Raw genomic sequence first — 21,625 nt, 5'->3', positions numbered from 1 at the left:
CCTTGTGAAAATCAGTGAACCAAAGCGAAAATCATAGTGAAAAAAAATCTAAAACTACCAAGCTGAAAAGATAAACATTGTCAGACAAAATCCTGAGTTGCTCCATATAAATCTGGAAGGTCTTGAGTGCCCTCTACAGGTTATTTTTAAAAATTTTAGGAGTGCGAAACTTGTTTTCCCACAATATACATAGGGAATTTCTAGAACATAACAATGATTTATGTTTTTTTTAATTTCATGCTAACCACACAAAAATTTTAATTGAAAGTGTCACTCATAATTCAGATAATAATCTGTAGATAACACTATTACATATTTCAAGATTATTCTTGACTATATATACATGCATACACATTTCAATAAACCTTTTTTCTGTAACAACATACTATAAATATTTCACCATTACTTGTTGAATTTTTATGCAATTTTTATTGGGATTTTTCTTGGTACAAAAGATAATTCAAATATAGTAAAACAAAGCTCAATAGTCACTCAGACAGAGACAGATTCACATGTGACTGGGGGGCGGGTCCGCTGGAGCAATAGCACAGTGGGTAGGGCATTTGCCTTGCACGCGGCCAACCCGGGTTCGATTCCCAGCATCCCATATGGTCCCCTGGGCACCGCTAGGGGTAATTCCTGAGTGCAGAACCAGGAGTAACCCCTGTGCATCACCAGGTGTGACCCAAAAAGCCAAAAAAAAAAGACAAAACGTGATTGGGGGGAGAAACAATGCAGGATTCTTGATTCTACACTCTGGAATCACTCCTAGCATGCTTAAGGGACCGTAGCAGATTCCTCAGAAATTTTCAGAAAGATAGCGTGGCTGATTTTCCACATTTAAGACATATAAGGTCATAAAGGGCCGGAGCGATAACACAGCGGGTAGGGCGTTCGCCTTACACGCAGCCAACATGGCCGACCCGAGTTCAATTCCTCCGCCCCTCTCGGAGAGCCCGGCAAGCTACCGAGAGTATTTGATATGCCAGACACAGTAACAACAAAGTCTCCAATGGAGACGTTACTGGGCCCGCTCGAGCAAATCGACGATCAACGGGAGGGCCTTTACTTACTTACTTTTAAGGTCATAAAATTCAATTAAATAATGAATTTTATGTAAACTGTTTAGAGTTTTAGGCAAACAATAACATTGTCAGAACATTAAGATTAAAGTAATGCTACATTTGATTTATCAGAATAATTGTCTTGGATTCTGTTTTACATATTATTTTATTTGTCTTCAAAGCTTCAAAGGTTGTTCACACCTTCCTTTTTTTTTTTAGCTTTTGGGGTCATACCCGGCAATGCTCAGGGGTTGCTCCTGGCTCTGCACTCAGGAATTCCCCCTGGCAGTGCTCAGAGGACTATATGCGATGCTGGGAATTGAACCCTGGTCGGCTGCATGCAAGGCAAGCGCCCTACCCGCTGTGCTATTGCTCCAGCCCCGGTTGTTCACACCTTAGAAAGATAAAGGCATATGTAATTCACTAGGTGCTTGCAAAAATCAGAGAGAACTTCCTTCTCTGGAGTATGTCTGACTTCTTTTTGTTTTATTTTTGTATTTTCTGGCACCAAGTCCACCTGGGATATGGCTCAAGAGCTGAGCTCTTTGCCTTGTTGTGTGAGACTTTGGGTTCAATACCTGTCAACATACACACACACACACACACACACACACACACACACACACACACACACCACTGTCAAACAGATGGAGCATTCTTAAAATAGCATATGAGATCAATTTGCGCTTAAAACCATCTTGCATGATATTCTAATATTGACATAAATGCTTAGATCCTCTGCTTTTGGGGTTGAGCATTTTTTTTTAATTTGGGGGGGACAGGGAGTTCACATCAGGAGTGCTCAGGGTTTACTGCTGGCTCTGCACTCTGGAATCACTCCTAGCATGCTCAAGGGATCATAGCAGATACCAGGGGTTCTACCCAGATATGACATGTGCAAGGCAAGCACCCTATCTGCTGTACTGTTTCAGCCCTATTTTTATGTTTTCAAGTGAATGTGGTCACTCTATTATTTAGAGAATATAGTAATAAAGGATTTTTGCACAGTCAACTGTTCCAAAAAAGGAAAGGCTTTATCTTCCTTTTTTTAAAATTAAGATCAGAAATCTCTCATTGGTGACATTCAACCACAATAATTCTGATACATCTCAATTCCACTAATAGCAATATTAGGATTTTCAAACAAAGATTTATCACAGAATCTTGAAGAAGTACATGGTTTTTTTGGTTGGAGTACTGTGAAATTCATCTTTTATAAGAATTTATAGCCACAGTTTTTTTCCATTTTTCACCTGTTTTTGTTCTTTTATTTGTTTAGCTGGTTTGGGGGCCACATCTGGCAGTGCTCAGGGCTTACTTCTGGCTCTGTGCTCAGGGATCACTCCTGGTGTGATTCAAGGGACCGTATGTGGTGCTGAGATCAAGTGTCGATTATCCACATGAGTTTACTAAATGCAATTGATGATGTCAGTGGTTCAAGACCATTAAAGAAAATTTTAGCACAGGTATCCCAGAAAAACCTACTGATTGTTTATACAAATTAAAAGTAGATGGGTGCAAATTTTTGTCTGAGACATAAAACAGTCTCACCTTTAACTTCTAATAAAAGTAAATGCAGGTGACTATTTGTTTTGAGACATCTTATGTCTTTAAATAGTAGATAGATGAGACAAATATTTAATTAAATTTTAGTTTCTGCAGGTGTGATTATCTTCTACTTCAGCACTAGTTTTGGCCATAAAGCAACTCAGACTCTGCTCTGTGGCCTGCTATTTTCCTAAAACATATGCACCAATAAAAAAGTAATAGAATATCACTCCATTAGCCCTTATTAAAAGAAGCTGGTTGTCATGAAGGGATGAGTATTATTGGAGCCTATAGTCTTAAATTAGTACACCAAGTATTATTAATGAGTATATGAGCCTAGAGTCTTAAATATAGTCTTAAATAAGAACACCAAGTATATGAATGCACTAATATACTATATAATGAGTACATGAACCTATAGGCTTAAATTAGTACACCAAGTATATTAATGAGAATTAATTTATACTCACAGTTTATTTCCATTTTCACATGATTTTGTTTATATAATATATATTACATATATTTATATATATTCTATTGTTCGAAAGGTAAGAAACATGAATTCTAAATTCTAGACAAACAAGAGATAGATTTGCTCTAGGCAAGATTTGATCCCTGTAGAAAGGGAATGATAAAGTCACAAAAGCAACTTGATCTTTCTAAACAAGTAAAGGAAACCTCACTTTCTTATTTGATAGAACTGCAAAATCAGTGAATCAGGAAATTCATTGATCAATATAAATATATAAACTCAAGACTTAAAAAGTTCTCTAGTATGTGGGAGGTAAAGAAACATAAGTAAGGAAATATAAAGGAACATAAATAAGTGAACATAAATGGGTTGAACAATGTATGTACAAAAATATAATTAACAATACAGTAAATCACATTACCTCAATTAAATGGTAAAAAAAAACTACAGGGGTTGGAGCAGTAACACAGTGGGTAGGGCATTTGCCTTGCACACAGCCAACCCAGGTTCGTTTCCCAATATCCCATATGGTCCCCTGAGCACCATCAAAAGTAATTCCTGAGTGCAGAGTCAGGAGTAACCCCTGTACATTGCCAGATGTGACCCAAAAAGCAAAAAAAAAAAAAAAAAGAAAAGAAAAAAAAACTAATACTAATACATAAATATAATCCTATGTTGAGTTGACTTCAATTTCACATGCACATATTACATTTAACATAAAATACAAATAAAATTTAGTGCATTTAATATAACATAGAAAGTTGTCTCCCAAAGCAAAAGAGTTGAAGATCTGCATAGTTAAATGTGGCTAATGAACATAAGGATTAATGGATTAGGTAGTATTATGCAGACAGACACGACTTCCACTACCCAGCCGTCGCCACACTCCAGGACGCTTTCCGGACCCGCGCGGCAGCTCCGGCTGAGACCCACGCACAACTGAAGACCCACAGAACAAGATAAGCGGAACTCTCTGAGACCTTGGACTCCAGGCTCGGCGGACCCAGGGACAGAGCTTCTCTGCTTGCTCCCACCACCACAGGTGACAAAGGGATTCTAATCAGGAGCCCCACCCTACCCTGCCCTGTCTGCTTCCATCAACCACCCAGGGATCAAATTGTGCACAGGAGACCCACCCTACCCAGATAAATACCCCACTGGCAGACTTCCACTCTCGACACGACTTCCACTACCCAGCCATCGCCACACTCCAGGACGCTTTCCGGACCCGCGCGGCCGCAAGCGGCCACGCGACACATCATAAGACACTAAATACCCATCTACTGGAATTGTCGTACCATATTTGATAGGGTTCAAATATGGTAACACCTACAAGGGTGATTAGAGGTCACCCCAAAAGCCTCTATCCCTCTCGGAAAGACTGGCAAGCTACCGAGAGTATTCCGCCCACACGGAAGAGCCTGGCAAGCTATCCGCTGTGTATTCGATATGCCAAAACCAGTAACTACAACTGGTCTCATTCACCTGACCCTGAAGACTTCACCGACATGGCAGCACTGAGAAGGATGAGAAAGGAGAGGCCGACAAAATCTCAAGGCCGACCTAGGCTGCCACAACGAAGGAAGACAAAAATGATCGTCTGTACTTTCAATGCACGTACGCTAGCATCAGATGCATCCATCAAGGACCTGATGGTACAAGCGCGAATGATCAAGTATGACATCATTGGTCTGACCGAGACAAGAAGGCACGAATCTCACCATGCCGTTTTCGACACTGGAGAAGAATTGTTCCTCGGAACATGCGATAAAAGAGGTGTTGGAGGCGTCGGTGTCCTTGTCAACACAAACTTGGCCAAGAGCATTGATTCATTCGAATGCCTAACAACCCGAATCGGGCGTTTACATTTGAATAGATGTGGCTACGCACCAACATCTCATTATGATGAAAGAGAAATCGAGAAGTTCTACATGGAGTTAGAGAAGTTCTATAAAGAAGATCACACCTTCTACAAGATCATTGTGGGTGATTTTAATGCCAAGATAGGACCGAGAAGATCAGCTGAAGAACTTCACATCGGGACCCATGGCCTAGAATGGAACGAACAGGGTGAGAGACTGTCAGAGTTCATCATGTCGACCAAGACCATCCATGGTAACTCACAGTTCCAGAAGGCAGAATCTAAACGATGGACATGGGAGTCTCCCGGTGGACGATTCCACAACGAAATAGACCACATCATATTCAATCGACGGTTTTGCCTGACTGATGTCGCTGTTGTCCCAAAATTTCGAATGGGATCGGACCACCATCTCCTTCGTGCAAAATTCTACTTCACAGAGCGGGGAGAAAGGGCTGCAAAGTTCAAAAAGAGAACTCCCAGAATGACCACCAACTGGAAACTCTTTGGTACTATTGCGGCAACATGGGAAGATGCCATTGTTGACAACATTGATGAGGAATACGATCGACTGGTTCAGCACCTCCATGAATGTGCGAGGAACGCCAAGAGAGAGATAGCCACAAAAAGTCGCCTATCTTCGAAAACTCTTGAGCTAATTCACCAGCGTGGTTTGGCGCATGCCTCAGGCAACCGCAAGCTAACCTCCGAGCTTGCAAAGCAGTGCAGAGATGCGATCAAGGAAGACCTCAAAGAGAGAAGAGCAGAAGTACTGGTAGATGCCGCAGAAGCCGGGAAAAGTATTCGTAAGGCCCGCCTGTCCTTCGCCAACTATAAGACCAAGATGACTGCCCTCCGATGTCCTGATGGATCCATCACATCCTCCAGAACGGCAATGGAGAAGATTATCCATGACTTCTACTCAAATCTCTTCGATAGCCATGTCCACTTGCCAACATACCAAATTCCACAGGATGGGTATGTTGTTCCCAACGTTCTCCCCTCCGAAATCCGACACGCCATTTCGTCGGTAAAGAAACAAACAGCACCCGGCCCAGACAAGGTCAGACCTGAACACCTGAAGAACCTGCCGTCAGTACTCATCAATACACTGGCTCGGCTCTTCACTCGCTACCTGTCTGAATGCAAGGTTCTGTCCCAATGGAAAACCAGCAGGACCGTACTACTGTTCAAGAAGGGAGACATCCATGACATTGGCAACTATCGCCCGATCTGCCTATTGTCTGTCATCTACAAGTTGTTCACTCGAGTCATCCTGAATAGGATTGGCAGAACATTAGATGAAGGACAACCATGCGAGCAAGCAGGGTTCCGCAAAGGATTCAGCACCATCGACCATATCCACACAATAACCAAGCTCATTGAGGTTTCTCGGGAGTTCAAGATGCCGCTCTGCTTAACGTTCATTGATTTAAAGAAGGCCTTTGATTCTGTTGAGACGGAAGCGGTCATTGAAGCCCTAGCCAATCAGGGCATTCAAGCCCAATACATCAGGATCCTCCGTGAGCTCTATTGCGGATTCACTACCAGGATCTCACCATTCTACAAAGAAGTGATCGTTGATGTCAAGAGAGGGGTGCGGCAGGGTGATACCATTTCACCAAAACTCTTCAGTGCCACCCTCGAGAACATCATGCGACGACTGGAATGGGAAGGAATGGGAGTGAAGATAGATGGTCGGCAATTACACCACCTCTGCTTTGCTGATGATATTGTTTTAATAACACCAAACATCAGCCAAGCGGCACAAATGCTGGCCGACTTTGACCGTGAGTGTGGAAAGGTAGGACTACAGCTGAATCTTACGAAGACAATGTTTATGAGAAACAGCCTTGTTCCTGATGCCCCATTCGCTCTCAATGGAACGACCATCTCCGAATGCAACAGCTATGTCTACCTAGGTCGAGAGGTCAACATGACAAATGACCTGGCACCCGAGCTGCGCAGGAGGAAGAGAGCGGCTTGGAACGCCTTCAAGAACGTCGAAGAAATAGCTAAGAGGACGAAGAACCTCCGGCTCCGGGCACATCTCTTTGATTCCACTGTTCTTCCTGCATTAACATATGCCTCAGAGACCTGGGCCCTACGCAAACAAGATGAGAACGCCATTCAGGTCTCCCAAAGAAGAATAGAAAAAGCTATGCTTGGAATATCACGTTTCACTCAAATGAGAGAAAGAATCCGGAGTTCTGACATCCGTCGACGATCAAGGATCAGGGACGCTGTCTCATTTGCCAAGGTGTCGAAAATCAGATGGGCTGGTCACGTAATGAGATTTAAAGATGACCGTTGGACTAGAGCTGTTACTGATTGGATTCCACGGGATGTCAAGAGACCGCGTGGCCGCCCACCTACCAGATGGTCAGACTTCTTCGTCAAGATCATGAACGATCGGTTTGAGGCCCTTCATGTTCCCGGAGCGAACAGATGCCATTGGGCTACACTAGCACGCGACAGGGACAAATGGAGACGTTACTGGCGCCCGCTCGAACAAATCGACGACTAACGGGAAGTTAAGTGATTAAGTGATGCAGACAGAAATAAAGGAGTAAGGGGCCAGTGAGATAGTACAGCTGATTGGAAGCTCACCTTGCATGCAGCCAGCCTGTGTCTGACCCCCAGCACTCTATATGGAACCTGAGCCCTTCGGGAACCAGGAATAAGTCTGTGTACTGCGAAGTGTAGCCCAAAATCATAAAGAAGGATGGAAGGAAGGAAGGAAGGAAGGAAGGAAGGAAGGAAGGAAGGAAGGAAGGGAGAAAACTCTAGTAAAATCATGCTGGAAATGTATATATTGGCCAAACTGATGATCTTAAGACTTGGTTAGAGTAAGAAAAAATCTGAAAATCCTGACTTGCTTCTGACATAATCAGGTTTGGAAATAAGAGGACCCTCAGAAGGTGTATAAGAAACCAGAAAACATGTCTGAGCTCTAAGATTCCAAATGTGAAAGTTCTGCAATTATTCCAGATCAGCATATCACACTAAATCAGTCAGGAGTGGCTCAATGACCAGGGCAGTAGCAATTCTGGGGTTGTGTCAGTGCAGTAAGTGAAGTGGCTAAATAACTCAAGGAGGCAGAAGGGACAAAACAGATGTGGCCACCTCACAGTCTGGGCACCACCCTTCCAGGAGTATGTAAGAAAACAAATTGCAGAGTTGAGAAAAGTTTCCAAGTCTGAGAATTTCCTAGGAAAGACGAGATCTTAAAAAAGACTGAGAGAGACCATAAGAGGTGTTCTGAAGAAAGGGGAAGTGCAGTGATGTGGAAAAGGCTTGGGTTCATTTGCAATCAACTGACAAGGAAGGCATGATGAATCCTCTACAAGCGAATGAATTTTTACTTACTATAAAAACATATTTCCTAATAATTACCTTAAAAACCTTAATAATTATGTCACTGAGAATTCAAGGAGGTGGCCATGCCTAACCATGCCTAACCAGTCAAACCATGGACTGTCAGACACGAGTCAAAGCTGAACTGAACCATTACATAAAGTTGTATTTAAGGTTTATTAATACTATGAAAATGCCTAAACATAGTTTCATAGTTGGTTTATTATTTCACAGGATACATGATAACAACCTGTGTAGCATGATGATGATACATGAGCAAAGAATACAAAGTAACCTTTTGAATCAATGAGATTAGCAGATATGGAGCCACTGGAAAGATTAAACCCCATTGGATTTCTAATCTCCTCCTGATATTCACTTCAATGATCTAAGAATTGTGTACAGAAAGAATCCATACAAGGGGCAGGAAGATAGTAGAGGTGGCAAGACACTTGCTTCTCAGGCAGCAACTTGAGTCAACTTGGTTTCATCTCCAGAACCACACAAAGTTCCCTGATCTCTGCCATGGATCACTTCTGAGCCCAGAGCTAGTAATAACTCTTGAGCAATACAGAGCATAGCCCAAACAACCAGAAGAATCAACACAACTACAAGGGCAGAAAAAAAGGAGCAGCTGCAAGTGGAAAGTGGGAGTCTATTATATTTATTTCAATAGATCACTTTTGAAATGTTGAAATTAAGAATATGACTGAGGACACTATTAGATATAAGAAAACATTGATATAAACAGGGAGGACACATACTGGTTCCTGTCACTGAGCTATTCCTTCTCAACTGATTATTACTTGATGGCCAACAGCTAAGAGAGAAAGGAACACCTTCTCTTTACCAACACTTAAATAAAAATTCTGATGGTCATTAGGACAGAATCATTTTTGATCATCTCCCTATTTCTGAGCCATTAATTGTCAAGGGAATTTCTATGAGCTAATAGTCTCCAACCCGGCTTATTACCTAACCCCATACCAGTCACCAAGGCAAAGGAGAGGATATTTTAATAATTGTTCTAAGCCAATTAAGCCCCCACACCAAGAAACTTGAGATGAGATTGTGGCTGCTTCACAAAGGGAAATGCATTTACTTCTACCCACTCATGGATTATAAGTTTAAATCTCTACATTACAGAAAACATGGTTAAGTACAATTTTAGACCATCCCACCAGCTCTATTAAGCACAGTGGGGAATAGTTTTTATTTCTAGATAAGAAAAGGCATCCAAAATAGAGTGTTCTTAATAGCAAGGAAGCACATCAGCATCCAGATTTTTCTGCATTTGCACCATCCCATGCATCTTTATCTATTGACATCAACTTAATTTTATCTGTACTTTCTGTACCACTAAGAAGTCCCCAGGGGCTGAGAGGAAATTTTGAGAGCTTCTTTGTAGTTATTGTTGCTAGGAAACAGCATCTTGGTATCCAAGTGTTCAGGCATTGAGACACTGTGTGAAGTCACTGGTTCATAAAGGAAAACCTTTGGTAAATAGGTTGTTTAGGTGTGAGTAAATTGATGTTCACTCTCTGTGGCAAAATGTTCTTGTGTAACCTTTGAATAATAGTGTATTTCTGAGCCTCTATTCTTTCTTTGGCTCCAGCTGCCATTATTGTTCCCATGAGAACTCCAGCTTCTACCTGAAATGGAGTGACCATTCTTTTTCTTTCCCTCAGATAATCCATAATTATCTCAGTGCCTTGAATACTAAGCCTAACAGGTTTTAGTTAAACAAAGTGCAATTAGTTTTAGAAATGGAAACCCAGACTTTTTATTGCATGTTATTGAATTTTATTAAAACCTGCATTAATTGGTGCCATATTCTCTGTGTGTGTGTGTGTGTGTGTGTGTGTGTGTGTGTGTGTGTGGCATTGAAGTGATATGCTCTTTGGCCCTGTAAGACAATGAAAGGTGCTGTCTTGGTTTACCTGCTACCTATTCTCCTCTCAACTCTGAACTCCATTGCTGACTCTCAAAACTGCCAAAATTCTCCCTTATCATTTGAAGATCATTCTGAGGTTGTCATATATCGCCTAATTATTCGGTTGGGTTAAAATTAATTTTCCATTTCCTTGGAACCTAAGCCCACATGTGGGAGCTTTGTGAACAGACTCATTCCAGTTTAGAGCTAAATCTGGCTCAAGAACAATACAAGATATCTGCCTCACTGTTTCACTGAGTTCATTGAACATCTTCATTACTTCATATCTGAATTCTTTCTCAGAGAGGTCCTTTAGGTGAGTTGCACCTACTGAGGCTTCTGGAGTCTTTTCATCGTCCTCCCCTTGTGGTGGGGATTTGTATTGTTTCTTCGTGTTGGTATGGAGGTAGGGAGATTGAGATGTTACACGAGATTGCTGGGTATGAGTGTGTCTTTGGGCCCAAAATTAGGCCACTCCCACTTCTACAGAGGCCAACCCAGTTCTGAAGATGGCACGCCCCCTACGGGTACCTGGTGTGTTGGGGGGTACAACCTGGGAGAGGAAGCAGACAAGGCACAGCGTTGGGAATGAACAGGAAGAGGCCCAGGCATGGTGAGCATTCTAGGGTCCTAGAGGAAACCTGGGGCGCATACGCAGAGAAAGCCAAGTCCTGGGTTCGAGTATTGACTGACCTGGGGAGGAAGAATGGTTACAGCATTGGGGATGAACAGGAATAGAATCAGGGATGGTGAGCGACCCAGGGTGTACAAAGAAAATTACAAAAAGCTACTTCTGGAAATAAAAGGACACGAGAAGATGGAAAGATATCCCTTGCTCATGGATTGGGAGAATTAGCATTGTCAAAATGGCAATACTCCCCAAAGCATTGTACAAATTCAATGTGATCCCTATAACAATACCCATGACATTCTTCAAAGAAATGGAGCAAACACTCCTGAAATTCATATGTAACAATAAGCCCCCACGAATAGCTAAAGCAATTCTTGGGAAAAAGAAAATGGGAGGAATCAACCTCCTTAACTTCAAACCCTACTACAAAGCAGTAATAATTAAAACAGCATGGTACTGGAACAAAGGCAGAGCTGCAGACCAATGGAACAGGGTTTAATATACTGACATCTCCCTCCAAACATAGGATCATCTAATCTTTGATAAAGGAGCAAGAAATGTGAAGTGGAGCAAGGAAAGCCTCTTTAACAAATTGTGCTGACAAAACTGGACATCGACATGCAAAAAAATGGGCTCAGATCTCTGCCAAACACCATGTACAAAAGTAAGATCAAAATGGATTAAAGACCTCAACATCAGACCAGAATTCATAAGGTACATTGAAGACAAGGTTGGCAAAACCCTCCACGACATTGAAACGAACAGTATCTTCAAAGTGACAAGCCACTGGCCAAGCAAGTGAAACAGAGATAAACAAATGGGACTATCTTAAACTAAGAAGCTTCTACACCTCAAAAGAAACAGTGACCAAAATACAAAGGCAGTCTACAGAATGGGAAAGGATATTTGCCCAAAAGCCATCCAAAAAGGGGTTGATATCAAGGATAAACAAAGTACTGGTTGAACTCCACATGAAGAAAGCATCCAACTCCATCAAAAAATGGGGTAATAAAATGAACAGAAACTTTCTCAAAGAAGAAATCCAAATGGCTAAAATGCACATAAGAAAATGCTCTACACCACTAATCATCAGGGAGATGCAGATCAAAACAACAATGAGATATCATCTCACTACACATAGACTGGCCCACATCTAGAAGAACAAAAGCAACCGGTGTTGTTGCAGATGTGGTGAGAAAGGGACCCTCCTTCACTGCTGGTGGGAATGCCAACTGGTTCTGCCCTTTTCGAAAACAGTATGGACGATTCTCAAAAAATTAGAAATTGAGCTCTCATTTGACCCAGCAATAACACGTCTGGGAATATATCCCAGAGAGGCAAAAAAAAGTACAGTTGAAATGACATCTGCACTTCTATGTTCATTGCTGCACTGTTCACAATGGCCAACACCTGGAAAAAACCTGCGTGCCCAAGAACAGATGACTGGTTAAAGAAACTTTGGTACATCTACACAGTGGAGTACTATGTACCTGTCAGAAAATATGAAGTCATGAAATTTACATACAAGTGGTACTATATGGAAAGTGTCATGCTAGGCAAAATGAGTCAGAAAGTGAGGGACAGACATAGAAAGATTGCATTCATCTGGGGAAAATAAAGTAGCAAAATAGGAGACTAACACCCAAGAATAGCTGAGATAAGTACCAGGAGTTTCACTCCATGGCTTGGAGGCCAGCCATACATGCTAGGGGAAAAGGAGGCTCAGAGAGAGGTAAACAGTTTTGGGAGGATCCTCCCAGGATGAGAGATGCATGCTGAAAGTAGACTATAGACCGAACATGATTACCATTCAATGCCTCTTTTGCAAACCACAGCACCCAAAAGGAGATAGAGAACAAAAGGGAATACCCTGCCACAGAGGCAGGGTGGGATTGGGGGATGGGGGCTGGGAGAGATACTGGGATCATTGGTGGTGGAGAATGGGCACTGGTGGAGGGATGGGTACTCAATCATTGTATAACTGAAACTCAAGTACAAAAATCTGTAATTCTACAACTGTACCTCATGGCATTTCACTAATAAAAAAATTTTTTAAAAACTTCTTTATAACAGATTATCCATCAGAGACAATATGCTTAAAATTATAAGTAGCAAAATGCATTTTACTATTGTATTCATACAGCAAAAATGTATTTGTTGAGGGATCAGGATATAATTCAGTGGCAAAGAGTATACATCACCTATATAAGACTTGAACCCATACTCCAAAAATAAAATTTAATTAAATGTGTGTGTGAGAGAGGGAGAGAGAGAGAGAGAGAGAGAGAGAGAGAGAGAGAGAGAGAGAGAAAGAGAGGTGTATCTGATAGTTAATGTAGAATGTATCTGCTCTAGATTCTTAGACACAGGAATTTTTTAATAAAATCAAAGAGGTTTGTCATCAAAAATTTCTAATATAACTAGGACAAAAGGAGATAAATATCAGAATCTATGCAAATCTAAACAAACAGATGCAATATTTGTATTTTAGAATACATGATGACACTGACAAGATCACATAAGGAAAGTAGAAACACTCAAGGTTTTCCCCCAAAAGGGAATTTGATATAGAGCCTTGATTACAAAGCATGAAAGGGCTGGAAAAGCAAAGGGGGGTTAGGAAAAAGGATGTGAAGGATCAAAAGTCAAAAGCGACTACTAGCCCTATGCTGCAGTCTCTGAGCCTGAGACCTATCCAAAAATGCCATAGTAGATGTTTCTGGAGTCACCAAAGCTGGTGCTACCTCTTCTTCAGCTATGAGCACCTAAAACCACCCTGGTACTCGGGCAGTAATCACAGGTATCTGTGGTACAGCCACACTGCCAGAATAAGAATCTCCTTTCCTCCTGTGCCCTCTCATCTTCAGTGAGTTCTTCCCAGTGGTGGCACTTCACATGAAGTGATGAAGACCGGGAGCCCTGTCATTGAGCCATCCTCTCTCAACTCATTATTTCTTGATGGCCAAGAGCTCAGAGAGGAAGGAACACTTTCTCTTTACTGACATTCAAATTAAAATTCTGATATTCATTAGGACAGAACCATTTTGGATCACCTGCCTATTTCTGAATCATTAATTGCCAAAGGAATTGCTATGAGCTACCTAAGCCTGTACCAGTCACCAAGGCAAAGGAGAGGGTATTTTAATAATTGTTCTAATCCAGTTAAGACCCTACATCGAGAAACTTGAGATGAGACTGTGGCTGCTCCACAAAGGAAAAAGCATTTACTTCATGTGCATTTACATCATGTGGAGTAATGGAGGTTGGGAGCCCAACCCCACCAGTCAGAACAGAGCAGAGAAAGCAGGGTGTGAATGCAGAAAGATCAAATGAAAGGTTGGCATAATCCACAACGCAGATTTTTGTGAAAAGCTCTGGAGATCCCAAAACTGAGAAAATAATTATTCCCTTTAGTGAAACTGTGTTCCAGTCTACTTTCTGTGGCAGAAGCCTATGTGGCTAGCATAAGTAAGGAATTTAATATAGAGAAGAGCAGTTTATAAAATTGGAGAGATGAAGTATTTGGCTCTGTGCTGGGTACCTAGAAATGACTCCCAGAACTCAGTGCTTACTGATAGCTTCCCCACAACAGAGAAGGTTACTCAGTAACTCTGACCACTTTGTGGATTTCAGGACCACAGAAATCTGACACCAGAATTCCTGATTAAAGTCATCTGTACGTTGGAGCAAAAAAGAGTGCCTTGGATACCATCTGTGACATTCAGGGAATCTATGTGATCTCCACAATCTTAAATTGTGAGATATAAAGTAGACTATGGACTGAACATGTTTGCCACTCAATGCCTCTTTTGCAGACCACAACACCCAAAAGGAGAGAGAGAACACAGGGGATTGCCCTGCCACAGAGACAGGGGGGATGGGGGGATGGGGGTGGGAGGGATATTATCCATGGTGGTGGAAAATGGGCACTGGTGGAGGGATGGGTATCTGATCATTGTATAATTGAAACCAAAGCACAAAAAATTGTAAATCTACAACTTTAAAAAAAAATAAAATAAAATAAAGGGAAAAAAAATTGCGAGATATTCTGGGATCTGTAGTGTTGCGTTTTCTGAAGATCATAGTATATGGTTAAAGAAGTTAGTTCATATAGTACTTTCAATAGAAGAATTCAAAATGGAGTTTTGCTCTGAAGTGCCATTTTGTCTACCTTTGTAGCACAGCAGTAGGGCGTTTGCCTTGCACGCAGCCAACATGGCGACCCAAGTTTGATTCCTCCGCACCTCTCGGAGAGCCTGGCAAGCTACCCAGAGTATCTCACCTGCACAGCAAAGCCTGTCAAGCTACCTGTGACATATTCGACATGCCAAACACAATAACAAGTCTCACAATGTTACTGGGCCCGCTTGAGCAAATCGATGAACAGGAGACAGTGACAATGACAGTATCACCTAAACTTTGTCACCACTTGGCATATAGTACTCAGTAAAGATCCACTTATTGAATGAGAATCACATGCTAAGCCTAGCTGTCAAGCAATGGTCAGTGTAGCAATGTCAGCAGTCCTGATGATGAGAAGCAGGAATAAAATCATCTCTACACTTTTACTGGACGTTGAATAGATGCTGCAAATTTTATGCATATGCTAGACACTGGCATCTAAAACTTAGCGGGAGTTAATTCCTGACCTCAAGGAACTCAAAGCCTAGTGGGAGAAAGACAGATGAGCTAAGTGAAAAATCAACATGATTTTATACTTTGTTCATGACAAACAGAGTTACATTAATACAAGTTGATTGGCAGCAAAAGGATTTGACTAGTCTGTATTATCTGCCTACATGTCTTCCCCCACTCTGTCAGAGCTACCGAGTCATTTTATTCCTTTTGACCCAGTTTTACCTTTATTGAAATCTGAAATTTTTATGGTGTTCGTAAGCATATTCAGGGTTCCTTTATTAGTCCATTTCTCTTGTTCACAAAGAGTTGCTAGTTGGACAAATAGGCAGAAAATATCCACTTATGTTGTCATCACTCTGCCTTTATGTTATTCGCCCCACAAGTTATTCTTCCTGGTATACAAGCCTTCTCCACTCAACTGACCAAATCCTCTGTAAAGCCATATTTAACTCCCTTAATTCAACAATTTTCAAATATTTCATTTAGGCCACAAGATCCCCAAAAGTGCTCAATTTTGTGTCCCCTTGAATTTTCTTAATGTCTCATGTGGTCGTCAACCTATAAAAGTACTCAAAACATGTATATTGTAATATCGAATATTATTTCCATTGACTTCCCTTGCCTGTTTAAAGTAGTGATGTCTATGCCTTAGAGCACAGAGGTTCCCTTCACAGAGCTGGAAAGATGAAAGAGAGGTTGGAGCCAGAGAAACTGTGATGCCCAGGAAGAGTCCGTTAAACCTCATGTTTGTGCGCTCAGTAAAGAGACATGAACAAGCAGGTTTCCTCCAACATGCAGCTCTAAAGTTGAACACAGAAACTGTCTTCTGTCAGCCCACCTTTTTGTCTATCTATTAGAAATGAACCCTCCCTCCCATCAGGGCCAACAAGCTCAGAAGATTAATGAGGTAAAAAAAAAATTGTACCATAAATTCAGACCTAAATTGGAACAAGGGCAGAAGTTCATATTCAGACTTTGAGCTTTAAATAGTTCTTCCCTCCACTGAGTCTCTATGTAATGGGTTTAAGAGCTTCCTTTCTAACAAATAATTCCAGTTCAAACATTCTATAGCCAACTTAAAGCAGCACCATGAGCACTGTCACTTGGAAGAGGTCAGTTAGTGGATTTATTGTGAACTGTTAATGGTCTAACAAGGACAGGGCATAAGGGAAAGATGGCAAAACACTATAGAAAGATAAGCTAAGGGTAAGAGATGTGCCAATCTAAAATCCAATCCCAAGTTGTCAGGCCAAAAGAGAGCTTTAAATTTAGATTCATTGTTTTTCCTCCGAAAAGATTTTTTAGAAATGTGTTGTACTAATTTTGATTCCATCTCTCATTATGAGAAAGATTTTTCCATGCCATTTTACTAGACAGATGTTGCTGAGGCATTTTTTTAATCACAAATAAAAAGTCCATGAGGAGAAATTATCCTTTTGTCTGGCATATGCTATTCTTCTCCCAAACCAGCTGATTTGCTTTTTATCTCACAGATGTAGTGAATTATTTCACTGACTGGTTTGAGGTTGATAGGTCTTTTATGACTCTGAAGAGACACAGGTCAGTAGGGCCCTAGAATATCATTTTCTTCTTCACAGCAGGTCCAGGTTGACTTCACAGAAGCACTTGCATCCAAGATGCTGAGTTCTTAAAGATCTGCCTTTCTGTCAGTTTTTCGACCAGGATCTTGAAGTGTCACATAGTCAGCAAGACACACATATATCCATTCAAGTTCATAAGAACACACAGTTACAAGACGAAGCTCCTCTCTGCTGTAATCTTGGCCACAGTCATCCCATCTACCTCTGACAGGCCTGAATCTCATGTTTATGTTATTCATTTCTCTGATAACATATAATAAAGAGCATCTTTGGATTTGCTCTTTTCCCTGTAATCTTTTTATCTTCTTTGGTGAAGTGTTTGTTAAAGACATTGGCTTTTTTTAATGGGTTGTTTGCTTATTGCTAAGAAGTGTTGTTTGATTTTTTTTTGTTCTGGTTGTGTTCTGGAGCTATACCCACACCAGCAGTGCTGGGGCTACTCCTTGCTCTGTGCTCCAAGATTGATTCCAATGATGCTCAAGGTACATGTGGTACTAGGGATCAACCCTGGGGCATCTGCAAGCGAAGCACATAACCCAGCCCTTTGAGCTGTCTCCCTATATTTTGTGCTTTTAGAAAATCACAGACCAATGTGTCTTTTGAAAACATTTCATTTCAATCCATGAATTGTCTTCTCATTCTCTTCAGATCAGATGATATCAGAGTCTCAGAGTAATGTTAAAAATCACAGTAACAGAGGAATGCCCAAAACCAGTTAGTCCTATGTAGTTCATTCAAAATTCTGTAAAGAAGGTATTCCAGTCTCTCAGGCAGTGAGGATTAACTCTAGAAGCACATATCTTTTATTTCTGTGTCTACAACTGAGATATTATAAAATGAAGTACTGTGTGTGGAAGATTACCTTTGAAGAGAGAGTAAGTTCTTGGTCCTACAAAGATGATTTAAAAAGAAATAAAAAAGAAAATTGAAACACATTATAGTGAATGATAACTGTCAAAGGCTGGAAAATTAACAAATATGAAGCAGTTGTGCAATCAATGTGCAGAAGGACAAAAATTCGAAAGACAGCCTTTTGCAGAGGAGTTAAAAATATTTAAAGAACTAAGGGCCGGACAAATAGTACAGTGGGTAGGGCGTTTGCAGACCCGAGCTCGATTAGCAACTTCCAATATGGTCCCCTGAGCACCACCAGGAGTGACTCCTGAGCACAGAGCCAGGAGTAACCCCCAGGCAATGCCAATTATGGCCCCAAAACAAAATCAAAGAAATATTTAAAGCTATGAAGCTGACATTTTTATTTCCCTTTGGGGAAAAAATCAGGGAAAATAGTTTAAAATATCTTACATTCTTGCAGTGTCATGATGGCAATCCTTTGGCATCCAAATTTTAAATATATTCTTTCTATCTCTTGAAAAAGGTATAGCTGGTTTTAATCAAAAGTAGGTCAGCATAATGTCTACTATATTAAAAGCTTACCTTTGAACACAGTCCTGAATCTAAATGAAAAGATTTAATGCTTTTATATTTGAAACAAATATAAATATAAAATGAACTTAGAAAAATCTTTTTCTCAGCGGCTGGAGAGATAGTACAGTGGGTAGGGCATTTGCCTTGCACGTGGCGGACCCGGGTTCGATTCCCAGCATCCCATATGGTCCCCTGAACACCACCAGGAGTAACTCCTAAGTGCAGAGCCAGGAGTAACCCCTGTGCATCGCCAGGTGTGACCCAAAAAAGCACTCAAAAAAAATATTTTTCTCTAGAAAACAATGACAGATACAGCCTTTTCCTTGCCTTAAATGGTTTGGAGCTATAGCACAGAGGTAGGGTGTTTGCCTTGCAAGCCACCGGCCCGACCGAGCTGGGTTTAATTCCTCCACCCCTCTCAGAGAGCCCAGCAAGCTATCGAGAGTATTTTGCCTGCATGGCAAAGCCTGGCAAGCTACTTGAGACGTATTGGATATGCCAAACACAGTAACAACAAGTCTCACAATGGAGATGTTACTGGGCCCGCTCGAGCAAATTGATGAACAATGGGAGGACAGTGCTACAGTGCTACCCATACATTTTTCATACGCAGGTTTCTCACCTAGATGACCATAACAGCTAGAACACTGCAGTGGGAGTGGAAATAAAAGCAGAAAGAGAAGGAACGTCAGGGTAGATCCTTTCATGCAGTCTACAGTCCTCTATACTTTTGCCTTAAATTAATAAGTGTTTATCTAACTTAGTAGTATTAAGCATTAACTTGGTTCAAGGTCTGCGTGACAGTACAATGGGTAAGGCACTTGCCTTGCATGCAGTGGACCCCAGTTCTACTCCTAGCACCACACATGAGTCCCTAAACCCTGCCAGGAGTGAGCCCTGAGCATTGAATCAGAAGTAAGTCATGAGCACAGCTGACTGAAGTCCCAAAACCGAAAAAAATATATATGTATATACATATCTATATATGCATATATATACACTCATTTGACTATTAAAACTTCACTCTTTAAGTTGTAATTAAAGAATATTAATATTTGTATTCCTAAATTGATATTCACATACATATGTATATATGTACATATGGCTATACATTTCCAAAAGTAAGTACACTTTTAATGTCTTGTTATTAATGGGTTTGTACAAATTTGGTCTTTATACTTAGAGCTTTACATTTTCTGTTGCCAATTTAACAAACACATGCTCAATTATTCCTGTTGCTACTAATATTGTCAAATAATGCATGCTCAAATTAATATCCAGACATGTGGAATCCAGCCATCTCCCAATCCAACCCAAGAATGCCCAGTGGTAGACATAGTTAAAGTAAAGATGCTAAAAATATATTACATTGTACTAAATGATCAAAATATATGTCTGCAAAAGCAAAAGCATCCATCCACCCAATCCAACAGAAATAGCAAGCCACAGGAGACCTACATGCATCCTGATGATAGCAAAGTCATTTTACAACCTCTTGCTGAGAAAGTTTTTCCACATTCCAGGCTGTCTTCAAAATAATTTCAAGATCAAGTGAACTCTACTGAATACTGTTCTACTTCTTGGTTTCAGATGGCTATACCACTGATGACATTGAGTTTTACTGGAATGGAGGAGAAGCTGCAGTAACTGGAGTGAACAAAATTGAGCTTCCTCAATTTTCAATTGTAGACTATAAGATGGTTTCCAAGAAGGTTGAGTTCACAACAGGTGAGGATATTTCTTCAAAAATGAACTAGGAACACTGTGAAATAAAGAAGGTTTCAGCCAAGTGATGACCTAATTTTTTTTTCTTTTTTTCCTTTCTTGTATTTATTCTCTTAACTCAGGGGCATATCCACGACTGTCGCTAAGTTTTCGTCTGAAAAGGAACATTGGTTACTTCATTTTGCAAACCTACATGCCTTCCACACTGATTACAATTCTGTCATGGGTTTCTTTTTGGATCAACTATGATGCATCTGCAGCCAGAGTGGCACTAGGTAATGAGTTCCCCAAACCTCAGAGGGCTGGTATGATTTATCTTCCAAATCCAATGTTTCGATTTCCAGTTGTTCCAACTCCAATTCCAAACAACCAATGTTTGGAACTGTAGACATGGATTTCTCTCGTGGAAAATAAAAAAATACAAGATTACCAGAAGAGTGTTTGAAAATAAACAGTTAAGTACAGAATTAATGTGCATGACATTGTATCTTTCAAACATTTTGGCAAAATAAAAAATAATCTTGGTGCATATTCAAAGCTACATTAGGGCTTCACAGAAAATATTTCAAACTTCTGGTTACAAAATTTTCTAACTTTGTAATTAGTTCCAATTTGATCCTGATTTTTACTCTGGAAAACATTTAAAATGCATCATTCTCAAATGAGTTTGGAGAAAGCTTAAAAAATATGACTTCAGGGGGCTGGAGCACAGCAGGTGGGAGGTTGCCTTGCACGCAGCTGACCCAGGTTTGATTCCCAGCATTCCGTACGGTCCTCTGAGCACTGCCAGGAGTAATTCCTGAGTGTCCAGACAGGAGTAACCTCTGCGCATCACCGGGCGTGACTCAAAAGGCAATATAACTATTTGCAAGTTATGTCAAATGTTGGGAATTACTATCTTGTGAAGATTAACTAAAGTTAAATAATATTGATCTGGGTCTTTCTTAAATGTAATTGATTGCATTTAAATAAGACATAGACACTTGTCACCTATAACAATGATATTACCAGGATAGGAAGTGGTTTCCGACTTGGGAGAGCTAAAGTCAGAATCAATCTTGCCATGGTTGAATGATTGCTACAAACTGAAGGACTATAACTGAGGCTTAAAGGGTTCTTTGGAAAGTTAGAAAATGTTGGTGTCTGATGAATTTGAATGTGTGGATCAGCTTTATTTGATAATAAAGGCATTACAGTTATCACTTTGGAATGTAGGCACGCACGCGCACACACATGCACACACACACACATATACACATACACACATATCCCTCTTCTCAAAGTGCCAAACTGAGTTAACTGATCAACATATTCTTTCATAACTAGACTGTAATTGCAAGTTTAACCATGCCCACTGATATTTGGCC

At 40.8% G+C, this 21,625-nt stretch overlaps 1 protein-coding gene across 2 annotated transcripts in view; it reads left to right on the top strand.

Annotated features, from left to right (window-relative positions):
- Window positions 1-21,625, top strand: part of GABRB1 (gamma-aminobutyric acid type A receptor subunit beta1) — a 409,024-nt gene that overhangs the window by 367,212 nt on the left and 20,187 nt on the right. For both annotated transcript variants that reach the window (XM_056111285.1, XM_056111284.1), the window contains 2 exons: window positions 20,124-20,261; window positions 20,381-20,533. In XM_056111285.1, the coding sequence (XP_055967260.1) occupies window positions 20,124-20,261; window positions 20,381-20,533 (291 nt within the window). The remainder of the gene's footprint in view (window positions 1-20,123; window positions 20,262-20,380; window positions 20,534-21,625) is intronic.

This window comes from Sorex fumeus, unplaced genomic scaffold (genome assembly GCF_029834395.1).
Source record: "Sorex fumeus unplaced genomic scaffold, SorFum_2.1 ptg000013l, whole genome shotgun sequence".
Taxonomy (NCBI): domain Eukaryota; kingdom Metazoa; phylum Chordata; class Mammalia; order Eulipotyphla; family Soricidae; genus Sorex; species Sorex fumeus.
The sequence above is the reverse complement of the archived record's forward strand: the minus strand, read 5'-3'. Positions and strand labels throughout refer to the sequence as shown.